Source organism: Hypomesus nipponensis, chromosome 5 (genome assembly GCF_054491055.1).
Source record: "Hypomesus nipponensis isolate SF chromosome 5, ASM5449105v1, whole genome shotgun sequence".
Lineage (NCBI taxonomy): Eukaryota > Metazoa > Chordata > Actinopteri > Osmeriformes > Osmeridae > Hypomesus > Hypomesus nipponensis.
Genome location: NC_140365.1, coordinates 7039867 through 7053314, shown reverse-complemented (window position 1 = coordinate 7053314; position 13448 = coordinate 7039867). Strand labels below are relative to the sequence as shown.

The following is a 13448-nucleotide window of genomic DNA, read 5'->3' as shown; positions in this document are numbered from 1 at the left end:
GATCTCGCTCTCAAAGATGAAACAGGATATTCAGCTTGGGTTCATTTAGCCATCACCAAGCAAGACTGCTAAAAGTAAGTTGGTTGACGTTGGGTCTGGAAATCCGACAGGAATTGTAAACCGAGGAAATTGAGAACTACAGCGTAAGGATTATCTTCATTTGGTTTCATGTATTCTATACAGGAAGTATGGCGGTCTACCTATTGTACTGTATCTTACAGGATAGGACAGAATTGTATTGTAAACTCACATTTCCCATGTCTGGTCACAGTTTTGTTGAGTAAACAATAAGATGTTTTACGTTTGTGGCTAGCAATAACAATTGTGTATGTGTGTGTATGTGTGTGTTTGTGCACGCACTTTTTTTTCAAGGACAGAGGAGTATACTAAATGGTACCGGTAGTTGTACTGTTGACTTAGTGTTTGTTTTGTGTTCATCAGAAAACAGCATGAGCTGTAGCTGGGAAACATGACAAGTCTTCACAAGTTCTACACACTGATTCTACTCTACTTAACTGGAGGTGAGAACATCGATTTTTTATGGGTGTTTGGAAGATAAAACATCACCGGTTTAGTTCACAGAATGAGCATAGGAGGTCTGATGACATGTTATACATTCCTGCCTGATAACTGAGTTGCTTAATCTTACACTGATCATTCTCTCCTTGTTTAGAAAGGATTAACACTGAATCAGGGCTCTTATGTTTATCACACCAATGCAGGGGAATGGTCTCTAATGCACTTGGTCTGTGGGATACACCACTGAAAGCTACCTTCAAAACATTGATTTCAAGCCAATCAAAGACCTCTCACCAAATCACTTACATAAAGATCAAACTGTACACAAACACGACGTTACCGTTTTCCATTACAAAGATACAAAAAACATACTACGTCTGAAAATATTCAGACTAAGAAAATTGATCTTTGAGAAAGACGCTGTTGTTCCTCTGATTATTACGTTTCACACACCTGGGTGGGTTTGACAAAACTGCAGTTTGGCAGAACAAAAAGCCAAGAGGGCTTGCTGTGTTTACTCTTCTGAGGGCGTGGTGTTGGCAGCAAACACATGAATATTATAGCACAAACCTTCACAAACAGGTAAAACTGTACACGATGGACCAAGTTGCCGTTTATCTGAGTTTCAGTCTTCACACCCTCTTTAAATACCTTCACAATCACTCCTCATGATGATTCAATTGATGTGTTGTTGACTCACAGCTTCAGAAAAAGACGACAGTATGTAAAGTATATGATCGTTCTCCACACAGCCTCTGTGTCCATCTCCTCAGAGGTGTCAGGGAGTGTCCAGCTGGAGCCCCTGAACGCATTCGTCCTCCAGGGCTCCAAAGCCCGCTTCAACTGCAGCCTGGAGGGGAACTTTGAGGTGATGGGCTGGCTGATCAACGGCCGCCTGGCTATCACCATCTCCATGCAGACCGGTGTCCTGGGGAACTCTCAGCGCTTCTCGGCCACCAACTTCTCCAGCGGCACCACTCAGCGCTGGGAGTTCATCATACAAGAAGTCCAGAGAAACGACTCCGGCGCTGTCAGCTGCGATGTCCAGAACATCCAGACCGTGGTGGCCCAAATGTCTGTCCAAGGTAGGGGCTCCCCTCTTCTGCTCTTAACTCTACAGGGCCAGGCACAGTACAGGAGGCTTGGACCATGACATATACTGAATGTCTTAGTATACAAGCAGGTGTTCACTGGTGCTGAAGCTTTCATGAGTAGCTTGATCTTGCAATCTTACATTCCTCAGAGTTGACGTCTGTCTAGTTGGCTAGTAATGGTTATGAACTGAAAGAATACAACCTCTCTGTTTATGTGAAAACAGCTGTAGCTTGACATCCCGGCTCCAACGCACACTAGGCTCTGTGACACTGTGGTGGGACGCTGGTGTAATGACTCATTTGGCCTCTGGAGGGCAGTAGCACACACTGTACTATGCTCCCAGCGCAAGAGGTTGGGAAGGAGGGATGGAGATCTGCTTCTACTGCTCCTTGTACTCGTTATCATAGCAGAAACACAAAAGCAGAAATCTGTTGGCTGCCCTAGTAGAGAGGCACATTCATATCAAGCTCCACATACCTGACCATCCTTATTCCTCATTACACCTTTGACACGTTTCCTGTCAATGTGCAGTTTCATTTGGCTGGTTTGCTATTGGTGTAAAGAAAATATATACATTTTAAATACACAAATCCTAGTATAATTGTTATCCGCTTGATATGCCGGTATCTGCCGTTAGAAGCCAAGGGCAAACTGGTTGACCTGCAATGTTTTCTGCCACTGCAGCTCAAACAGTCCATTCTGCACCACATCCCATGTGACTAGCCTCTGATTTTCCCTGTCCAGCTCATTTGCCATTGTTGCTAAATTGACATGTGTCATAAATAACTTACGGACCAAGTCCATATAACCAGACACTGTTGATGAAATCTTGGAGGTGATTACTCATTAACACCAGTGGAGATTGTACAGCCCTGGTCTGCCAATGGCAGGAACTGCACAGACAGAGTTTTCTAAGTGAATTACATGCACAGGCATTCATCGTCCACAATCAGCAAATCCAGTGCACAGGGCTTTTAGGCGATGGTATAGGATTAGACAGACTGGTAGATGCAGAGGCAGTGGAATCACATTATGCACACACATGCACACTTACTGTAAATGTATATTGCACACATGCGCGCGCGCACACACACACACAAACACACACAAACACACACACATACACACACACGCACGCACACACACACACACACCTTGTTTTCTCCGTCCCAGCTGCTTGCTCTCCTAGCATAACTAATGGACACAAAGGTTAGAGACTCAGGTTACATACTGCTTCTACATAAATCCATTTAGGTAAACACCTCACACTCTGTCTAAGACACACCTTATTTGATTTGCTATCACAGTCCTTCAGGGTTGGGTCTTACAATTCAAAAATGATCTTCTTTCGGCGGGAAATGTGTTGAATTGGACTGAAACTGAACAGAGAACTGTGAACATTCTGCTAGGGCAGATAAAGTTGACAGGAAGGAAACATATGGGAAACATAGTGTAGATATGCCAATTCCTTGAAGGGCTCAGCAGTTATGTACTGTCTAAAAGACTGGTTCATGCATATTCATGAGGGTCAGACTTCCACTGATGTACAAAACCCAACTCTGTTTCCACATGATGGGACTGACAAAAATGAAAGACCGAAAGTTTGACATCAGATTTTCCCTGAGATGGTTCAAAGAAACAGGCCTGGGGTGCATATCAAACACAATATGTTTACACATTTAAACTTGGCGAATGTCTTAAGGCCTGAATGACATCAGTTATTGAGTTATCACCATTGTAGTATATCAGCAGATCGAATGGTCCAGCAGTGGTCATGTGGACTACTGTGACAGGTTGCTACTACACATTGATCTGTGACAACATTCAGAGGGTTTCCATTTACTCCATGCCTGACGATTCACCCCGTACAGCCCCCCCCCCCCACCCCCCCACCCCCAGGGGCTCTTGTCATGTGACAACCCGACCATTCAAACCTTGGTCTCTGCTAGAGTAATAACCCTAATCAAACGCACACCTGCTTCATCCACCACCACTTTTCCCTCGGAGTGATTCTGATGTACAGAGGGCTTAACCAGACGATAATCTGCTTGTGGAACATCGGGTTCTATTGGATGGCTTTGATTGGATATCGATTTGTTCCTGGTCCTATGGTGCAGGGACTCCATCTCATTCAACTGATTTTGCTCTCCCTGATTACAAACACAGTCCCTGTGTCAGTGCTCCCAGCCCAGGGCCAACATGTCGGCCACATCAACATCGAGATTGCATTGATTGTGTACATTTCAGACCAGGGTAAAGGAATACTGAGTAAGGGCACTGATGCTCAAAGAGGAACCACTCTACTGTTGGTTTGGTCTGCAGTGGAAGTTCAAGTCAAACAACTCAAAACCACGATGACAGGCTTTCCCCAAACATGTGCCAGGGTTTATCTGCGTCATCCACAACACTAACTACACTTCTGTGGTCCTTGTTCCTGTGGCAACCCTTCCATGTCCCTAACCGCGGTGCTGACGGTCCCAGTATCTTGTTGTGTGTCCCCCCCCCCTCAGAGAGTGGCACGGTGGCCATCGTCGGCACCAACGTGACGGTGACCGAGGGAAGCCTGGCCGAGCTGTGGTGCGTGGCGTCCGGCTGGTTTCCCGCTCCCGCGCTGAGCTGGGCCAAGAACGGCACTGTGCTGAACAGCAGCCTCTACAACAGCAGCAGTGAGCTCCAGGGCAACCTGTTCAACTCCACCAGCGTCCTACGGATTCGCGGCGACGTGTCCGCCCCTGTGGAGTGTCGGGCTAGCATACCTGCTCTGACCGCCCCGCTGACCAGCACCATTTACATGGTGGTTGGTAAGAAACCCCACTCACTGTGCACCAAAAATCATCTTTCATGTTCACTCACAACCTCCCCTTCCTACATGCCATGTCCCTAACTGCTTCTAATGTTTCCATAATCACTTATTACTGTAATGAATGACCTATTAAAGTCAATCTTTATGCAGGTATGTGCTTACTTATTGATTCAATGCAGTTGTCAATTGTGCCCAAGGGTTCACACTGTAGACTCATATGTTTGCATACGTAACATGTGCACTGACGATTGCATTGTGCACTTTGTAAATACTGTATTTCAAAGGTACATTTGACCTGTTTTCTGGTTGATATGATTTTAGATCTAATTTTTGGCATCACCTTGTGTGCATTTTCTCTGAAACGAAGTGCCCTATTTGAAAATGTTCTCCTTGATGTTGCCCTATCTTCCAGAGGCTCCGGTTCCTGCGCCCACTGATTGGACCGTGCTAATAGCTGTGGTCGTATCCATTGGTGGATTTGCTCTGTTAGTGTTGCTCATTCTTGGAATCGTCTTCTGTTGCAAACGCAGGAAAAAAGCAAGTAAGTAACACGCCTGCTTGTAGCTGGTTACAAGGCGAGTTATGGTTACACTGTGTCAGTGCTTGGCCTATCTAAAACGCTGGGGTTCAGGACAAAACCCCAATCGGACAGGGGACAGGTTTTCATTAGATGGGACCTCTGACCATGGGTTCCTTCCCTGCACTCCTGGGCCAATTTCTTAATCAATAACGCGAATAGATTATAGCTTCGATAATGGAATATATTGCACAAGCATTAAGCATTTTACTCTTTCATCCATACCAATTAAGGAACCATGGTGATTCATTGCTTTCTTCCTGGTCCATTCTAGAATCAAGCTATGAGGAAGAGATGAGGTAAGAAAATAAACAATAAAAAGTTGGTTTGTTTTTAAGAACTTTTAAATACTATCACCTGTACAACAAAGGCCTATGTGACATCTAGGTATAGGGTATGGTGGTTGTTTAAACATTGTCTTGCAGGAGAGCAAGGACACAAAGTCAGTTGAGTATTGTCAGTGGAAATCGACAGAAGCCTGGTCAAGTTAACCTCGGATATGTGGCAGACGGTCAAACAAGTAAGAATGTACTCGGGTGCATGCTCACACACACACACACACACACACACACACACACACACACACACACACACACACACACACACACACACACACACATAACTTAACTTGTCATATACACTGTGCTACTCTTTCCTCTACAAAATGTTTTCCTGGAAAGTAAAATGTCTCTCTTTTCCTGCAGATATACCTCCCAGTGACTTCAATGACAGTGGATACAGCCAAACAAACGGTTCAAGCACATTTGTAACGGTATTGAAAAGGCTCTTACACTTGCAGTTGACTGCAATTCTGGGGTGCTATGTGAATGAATTATTTTCAGGTTCAAAAATTATTTAGGTGGAAAATGATCAGATGTCTGATACTGTTTTTGCTTTTCTTTTTTTCTTTTTCTAGCACTTTCCTGATATTTTGAATAGTAACCAGACTTCAAATGTTCACATGAGAGCAACCGACACCCTTGATGTGAATGGAATCAAGAATCACCGGCATGCTACTATAGTCTGAAGAGAGCTTACAACATCCCTGGCTGAATTAAGACTTGAAATCTGATATAGCAAGCAAGCATAAACTCTTTTACCACGACGGAACATCAACAACCATTTGGACAATGCTGTATATGTTTCGAAACTTCTTTATAAAGCTTTGTTTGTAGAGAAATCTACCACGCTGGAATTTGCCTCCAACTTTCAACCTCGCCTTGGAGCTAGGGGCCAACCTCACAACTCTTCTTAGTTCTAGAAGAAGTTCTCAAGAGATAAGCACCTCAGTGTGGAAAGTAACCTCCTAAAGGAAACTGATGTCACTTTTATGGAGCGCAATGACTGAAGCACATGTACATCTCCTCCATATAATTGATAGTTAAATAAACTCTTAGGGAGACTGAGTTCTGGCATTTGAGTGCTGAAGACATGACTCCATGTTCTTGGACCCATTTGTGCCATGCCCGGCTGTGTGATGAAAACACTGACAAAGTGATTGATGCTGCGTGATCCTATACAGGGTGCAGTGAGTTCAACAGAGGGCTCCATAACTCTGTCTGGTTCAAAGCTTGTCCACCCACTGCCACATACCTATCTACAGACTGTACCTCTACCGCTGTGGCCCTCGTAAAATCGGCCTGATTGAATAAGGCCTTTATGACAGTGAGCTGCAGAGCTCAAAAAAATCTTCCTTCAAGCTATAAAGCTGCATCTGGTTTCGTTGCAGTATCCCTGTCTCTCTTTATCTCTCTTGGCTATATTTACGCTTTGTACTGGAGCTGTCAGTACATTTTGCTAATGACATGCATTATGAAAAGATGGAATGCTAAGACAGGCATTGAGAAGTGACATACCCTGTTTAAACTTTTGTAACATTTGCCTGAAAGGTCTTCCATATGATGCTTAGCTGTTGGCCTCACCACGGATCCATCAAATCAATGTCTTAAACTGAATCTGAAATATGCATTCTTATTTATCATCCCTGTCGTCAGATCTGGACTACATGAGTTATATTACATGCACATGACACAACAAGACCTCCAGTTGTGATGTGTATCAAGTCAAGTGACTTTATCAGTAAGCTATTTTCTGCCCTCCATGTGAGCTCATCACTGTCACGAGGGAAGGCAGTTGATTCCCCACACAATGGGTCAGGTCTCTAAAAAGGGACGGTCCCCACATCCATATGCAGACAGGGAAGTAGGTTCCATCAGGCCTACCATGTGGATCTCAGTGTTCTGTCATCTCACGGAGCGTACTGAAGCTGCGCCGTGGCTTCCACAATGTTGCTCGCAGATATCGTTAACTCGTGAAGCAATTAAAGAGATTTGATGATGTGTTTACATTGGCTCCGAGAAGCCACAGAGCACATATAGACGGTTGGCCATAAACCTGGAGGCCACAGTGTACTTCTTCCAATTTAATGACTAAAACATTGTAATGTGGTTCATCCACCGTATAGTTTCTTTGCAGTATTCCAGTACATTTCACAAGCCTCCCCCTTTGATGTGAGGACAGGCTGTAGTGAATCAATGGGAGAGAAGAAGGCTAATGGCTTCCCCAGGGAAAGTATAAAATGGCAGACTAACTAAGGGCCGGTATGAAACGTGTGTTGACGCTCTCAAGGGAATCTATTGAGACTTGGGTTAAAGGCTTGGGATTGAAGTCATGTGACTAAACAGGAAAACAAGTGTGAGCTCCAAACTGTAAGCCAAACAGTGTAACAGGAACATAGTTGTAAGGGATCTAGATTAATCTCAGGAAGGACTGATACAGTAACAGACAAGTTGAAGTGAAAATGGAAGCTATGGACTGGGTTCACCGCCTGTATCCTTGTGCACTGCGGCCCTTTGGGGAGACAGTGACATTTGAATGAAAGATGAATGCTTTCCAAGCCACAGATAGAGGAACTATACATGCCTAATGAGGTGACATTTTGATTTCAGCTTCCAGACTCAAGCACACACCCAACATATTGCATTGGGAATTTCAAAATCATTATGCAGCCTGTGTCTTTAAAAACAAGAGCATCCTGTTAGGCTTTGGCACCTGCTTATTCAGAAAACGACTTTAGGAATGTGAGTGTGGGTTCGAGTGAACTGATGAGCAGAGGTTCCTCAGTGGCCCGTAACACTGCAGGTCTCTGCTTAGCTGTCCTTGTTCATCCCTGGTGTCCCTCAAAAAGAAGGAGCTCCAGCCAAAGCTGCTGCCTGGAAGACCTCAGGAAGCAAACAACTTTCCTCCGGCCTCCATTCATAAACATGTTCCAAACCCTACCCGTTCTCCTCCCAGAGGACGGTGTGTCTGAGGCATATTACGAGAGCGTATGCTTTGTTTACGATTACACTTCCATTATTTTGAATCTCGTAACGTAGAAATGACTTGCCTCCGAGCACTAGCACTAGCCTCCATTAGGACTGACAGGAGCTGCAGATTCAATGTGAGGAGTCTGCAGAGGCTGGCTGCTTTACAGCCGAGCCTGAACTCACTTGACCTCTGCTCGAGATCCCGAAGACAGCCAGCCAAACAATTAAGCTATGGTCGTCTTCCACAAAGTGTCAGTAGGAAGTTACTTACCCTGCCTGCATGGAGACATAAAGCCAAAGAAGCAAGTGTGAGTTTGCACATGCGCAAATCCAAACATGCAAACTACACACAATCAGTCCCATGAACGCACGCGAAAAACGTGTCGCGCACGTCTATGTTTAGTTCAGCTTTGTGACTATGTTTCCACAGCATGCTAAAGGAAAGACCTCGACACAGCCAGCGACGACTAATTAATGCTCTGATTTAATTAGCTGCTGAATTCAATTCAATTTCTTTCGAATGGTTGCCTCGGCCCAGAGCAAGCAACCGCAGTGAGAATGTGGAAGGTCAGCCAGCTTGTTGAGTTTATTTATCCACATCTCCGCAGCATGTCCTGCAGCCTAGGGTCCACTGGTGGATAGTGACACTATGCTGGGGACGAAAGGCTGCTGGCCAAGGCTAAGGGAGACAGACAAGGCAAGCGTGGACTCCCCGCAACTACCCAACACAACATAGCTTTGTTTACATGAACTGCGCCGTGAATCGGTCCTCAATGTTGTTTTCATAAAACCCTCATTTAGACCATGTTTGGTTCTCTGAAGAATTGTATATCTCACTCTCTTCTATGAAATGTGTTCCCCCCAGAGAGTGTCCATAGAACAAGATTATATTAATGACCATGCAAATGAGTCAAATCATTTATGGCATATTTTACGCACTACTTACAAATCCTCTAGGGCCATCATTATACATGCGCACTGCTCTGGTGAATATTATCACTGGCATGTTTCATGCGGTGTGAAAGATAGCTGATGTTGCGTCTAATGGTCATCCTCCATCCTGAAGTGGATTCATTGGCCCTTTAACCCTATCAGGGGAAAGCAGGTTCTTAATGCTTTGCATGTAAATATTTATGAGCTTTCTTACTTTCAAGACACCAAAAAAAATTCCAAAAGAAAAGTTTACAGTTAGGCTTCTGTCTGTCTCAACTACGTGTTACGTTGATGCGTACACACACAGCCTACAACTGAGCAAGATGATGTAATTTGTCTGCACCATAACCATAACCAATGGTTGTGATATCATGCCTATCTCACAGAGCCATGGCCCACAGGGAATTGCAGCCAGCTAACCTTCTAGAATGCTCCCTCTGTCACTGTGCTGAAAGACTGCCTGACTCCAAACACATGATGACCACAGGCCCTCCGATACGACTTGTCAGCTTTATTTGCATGCAATGAGCCCAAAAAACTATAGAAATGGGAGTGTCTTGCCTCAAGGTAATGCTACAAAAACACCTATATATGTTGTACCTAACCAGGCCTTTACTGCAAATGTAGTTTGCCTAATCCTCAATAAGGGAACTAGAACTAGAAGTAGACCATCAAAAACCAAAGGATCTGAGTTCAACCTGCATTCAGAGACATATTTCTCTTGCATTTCCAAGCTGTTATCAAATATTTGGGCAGTAGAGGGTGGACTAGAGAAATAATGAATAGTGCTATACTAATGGCCATCTGTAACATGACCTCAACTCATCCAGGCTTCAAGGGATCTGACTGCAGTGTGTCCGCTTCCTAAGCAGTTCCACCATCATGGAATCAAGGAATACCTCAAAAAGTTATCTCTCAAAGAAGACTTTAATCATGGAAGTGACTTTGGGGTTAGAACTGGAGACCAACCAACCAATCTGAGATTAACCATATACGACTCCATGTTTGCTAGTTTTTTACAGTCAGATAGCATCCTTTCAGAGACAGGCAATTTTCAGCGTTTGTGTAATTAAGATGTGAACAGCTATGCTATTGATTGCATGGTCTTCTCTATCGACTTTTTAATAACGCCTTGCCCATTGGGAGTACTACGGAAATCAATAAGATTGTTTACTCATGAAAAAAAAACTGTACTGAAATTACTTAACGTTTTAATAAATATTTGTCATAATGGACCACTAGAAACAGCCCACATTAGCATTCATGGACAGAACATTACATAGCTACACAAGCTACTGCTCAGTTTAAACTGTAGTGAATAATTTCCAGGTCGGCATGTTCTGGTTGTTGAAGAAGATAACAGTGAGTCATTGGTACAGGAAATTACTTTCTCCCATGATAGAAAACCTGAAAGAAAGATGTCGAAACTTTGGGATTCTCTCTGAGAGACAGACATGCTAGATCAGCAGGTGCTGGGATTTCTTGCCAATCATTTCTGATGGCAGAAATGATTGCCAAAGTTACACCAATAGTTACACTATCTTCTAATATGCAGCTGGTATTGAGTATTCTGTGTGTTTGTGTGTGCAAAGCAAGTCTCTAAAAAGAAAATATAACAGGCAATTTATGGACATTTCCATAACACGGCCATCTGATTTAGAATAATGGCAGCTGTAAAATGTTCCCGTTGTTCAAGGTCTCCTATCAATCCTTGAACATATCGCTACGTTAAAAAAAACTAAATCGTCTGAACAACTCAAACAATCATCAGTGAACAAGGACACTAAGGAGGGCCACATCTATTGTAAACAGGCTGTGTTTCCATCGAGCAGGAGATCTTGAGAGAGGAATCTCTGGGTCTGTGCTGGGGGAAACTGGCCCCTTCTAGTCATGTGGGAGGCTCAGGGCAGGACCGGAGGACCATCCCACTGTAGCCAGGCAGCTGGGTGGGCCAGCTGTCTCCACACCCCAGCAGCAGAGAGACTCCTGGGATTAGATGGAGTCACCCGCCTGCCATGTCAAACACAGAGGGGCGTCATCACGTCTCTCTATGCGGGAGACAGACAGCTCCAAAGAGAGGTGGAGGGAGAGAACGAGAGAATGTTTACGCGGGTCTGTGGCAACCTCTCAGGAACTGGGAAGCAAGGCTCACCGACGACATCGTTGTTTAGATATTGCATTCTGCAAAGCATGTCCCTGAGTCAATAGCCTGAATGGATAGGTGGAGGCGGTGTGAGCGGCTCCACTTTTTAATTGCCTCTCTCAATTACAACACCTCTTTTAAAAGCAATGATGTGACAGGAAAAAAAGAGAGCAATAAGTCACCGTGGCTGTGGGTCAGTAAGTGTCAATGAAAAGGGCCATCAAGCTGAAGAAGTCCTGTGTGTTCTCAGTCCCGTTTGAGGTGGCCAGCTATTTCAATGCCCCATTTCAACAGTGCGCCTATTCAAATATTCAGACTTAAAAAGACCTTTACTTCAAAGAGCCATCCTGACAGTTGCCTCTGCTCTGTCTTGTTGAGAGCAAACCTGACTCAATGAGGGCCTGCCTTATTCCTGTTGATCAATTAGGGCAGCGTTCAGGATCACCGGTCAGCTAAAGTAGTTTAGGTTCAACTACAAGGTTAAACCATGTCCCGTTAGCATGTCTCGTGTTGCGGCTTAGGTTAACATAGAACAGAACAGTTGCTTTACAGAATCTACAAGGCCTTCTGCAGTTGCCACTTGATCTTTGACAGGTTAAGAGACTGGTGAATATGCTATTGTGTAACACTTTAACGTATCTACAACGACTTCACCTGTCTGTCAGTGAGCACATGAACAGTGTTCCACACAGCAAGAGGTGAAGCCCAAGCATCTTTGGGAACAGAAAAACAGAGAATGCATGACTGCCTCATTTCCCTGAGCCTGAACTATTTACTCACCATAAACACACACGGCACATTGATTCATCTCACATCCATTGGTCGTCATCTTATTTTCAACTTTAACTGGCAAATTAGATATTACGAGCTATTTATGCAAATAATTCTGCACCAATTAAGTATGTGGGCTGAATACCAATTACAGTTGGATCCATGGAATTCGGGTTTGAATATGCAATCATATGATGTGTAACGGAAAATAACATTAACTGAGCTATCTGTGACTATGGGTTTCTCCTTGGGAACAGAAACAAACTTTTTTAATTTTGTAGGGAGAATAGGGCTTGATACTCGTTCTGCACACAGGAGAGGACTGGTTATGTTGTTCTCTTGGATTATTCTGGTTAATCTGAGCCCAAACTGGTTGTCAGTTGAGGTCCTCATCCTCATGGAGACTGATCCTGTTGGTTCATTTAAGGCTGGCTGTTCCATATGGATTGGAGGCCATGGCTGATTGAGGGAGAGCCTGTCTCACTCATTCATTTCTGCATACATACATGTGCAAACACATGTATGTATGCACACACACACACACACACACACACACACACACACACACACACACACACACACACACACACACACACACACTCACTCAAGTCACATCATATGATGTTGATGTTGCATGGTCAGAGGATCCGGAAGAGTCTTTGCGTTTAGGACTAGAAATAGGCCTTTTCATTGTGTTCAGACGATTTACACAAACCAAGTCCTGTAGGAAAAAAGGGATTCAATGGAATAAAGGAGTAAAATCAATGTCCCTCATCCTCTGAGCCACATATACTTGAAAAAGCTCTCACAAAAGTACTTCTTTACTACCCTAGTTCCAGTTTTGAAGTAAATTCTCAGAGGATTCTGCACTGCAGCAAATGTATTGTCTTCTCTAAAGTTGATAAAAATGAAAAGCATGTGTTGTTAACTACAGTCTCATTTTAAAGCAAAAAGACAAACAACAGCAGGAACAGTGTTTTTTCTGCCAAAATGTAACATGCATATTCATACTGCACAGTTTTGTCACGCATCGGTGTTTACACCACAGTAATACATTGTGGTTTCTTGACTTGTCATTTACAGTTGGTGAATTTGTCACATATTTGCATGTGTCACAGGTACCATATTGCTCAATCAAAATAACAACAAAGTGACAGTGTGTGCATCTCCGATGAAGAGAGTAGGCTATTGTGCGGCATGTTTTAAGCATTCCTATTGGTTTAATAGAAATGTGATGACATGAAAGGGTTACTCCTCATCGTATAAAACCTCCCTCTAACAGCACTACGCACTGTGGCC

At 43.9% G+C, this 13448-nt stretch overlaps 1 protein-coding gene across 1 annotated transcript; it reads left to right on the top strand.

The window, feature by feature from the left end:
* Positions 1-6968, top strand: igsf5a (immunoglobulin superfamily, member 5a). The gene is made up of 9 exons (XM_084698539.1): positions 1-143; positions 442-521; positions 1293-1604; positions 4125-4415; positions 4830-4958; positions 5269-5293; positions 5420-5514; positions 5699-5766; positions 5911-6968. The coding sequence occupies exons 2-9, from the start codon at positions 470-472 to the stop codon at positions 6019-6021; spliced, it is 1083 nt and encodes a 360-aa protein (XP_084554665.1). The 5' UTR covers positions 1-143; positions 442-469; the 3' UTR covers positions 6022-6968.
* The last annotated feature ends 6480 nt before the right edge of the window (positions 6969-13448 follow it).

Bases quoted from the DNA above. Each gene is read 5' to 3' on its own strand.
- igsf5a (XM_084698539.1), top strand. From the start codon at position 470: ATGACAAGTCTTCACAAGTTCTACACACTGATTCTACTCTACTTAACT. The intron at 5,294-5,419 runs GTAAGAAAATAA...ATTGTCTTGCAG, and splicing joins AGCTATGAGGAAGAGATGAG to GAGAGCAAGGACACAAAGTC. The intron at 5,515-5,698 runs GTAAGAATGTAC...CTTTTCCTGCAG, and splicing joins TGTGGCAGACGGTCAAACAA to ATATACCTCCCAGTGACTTC.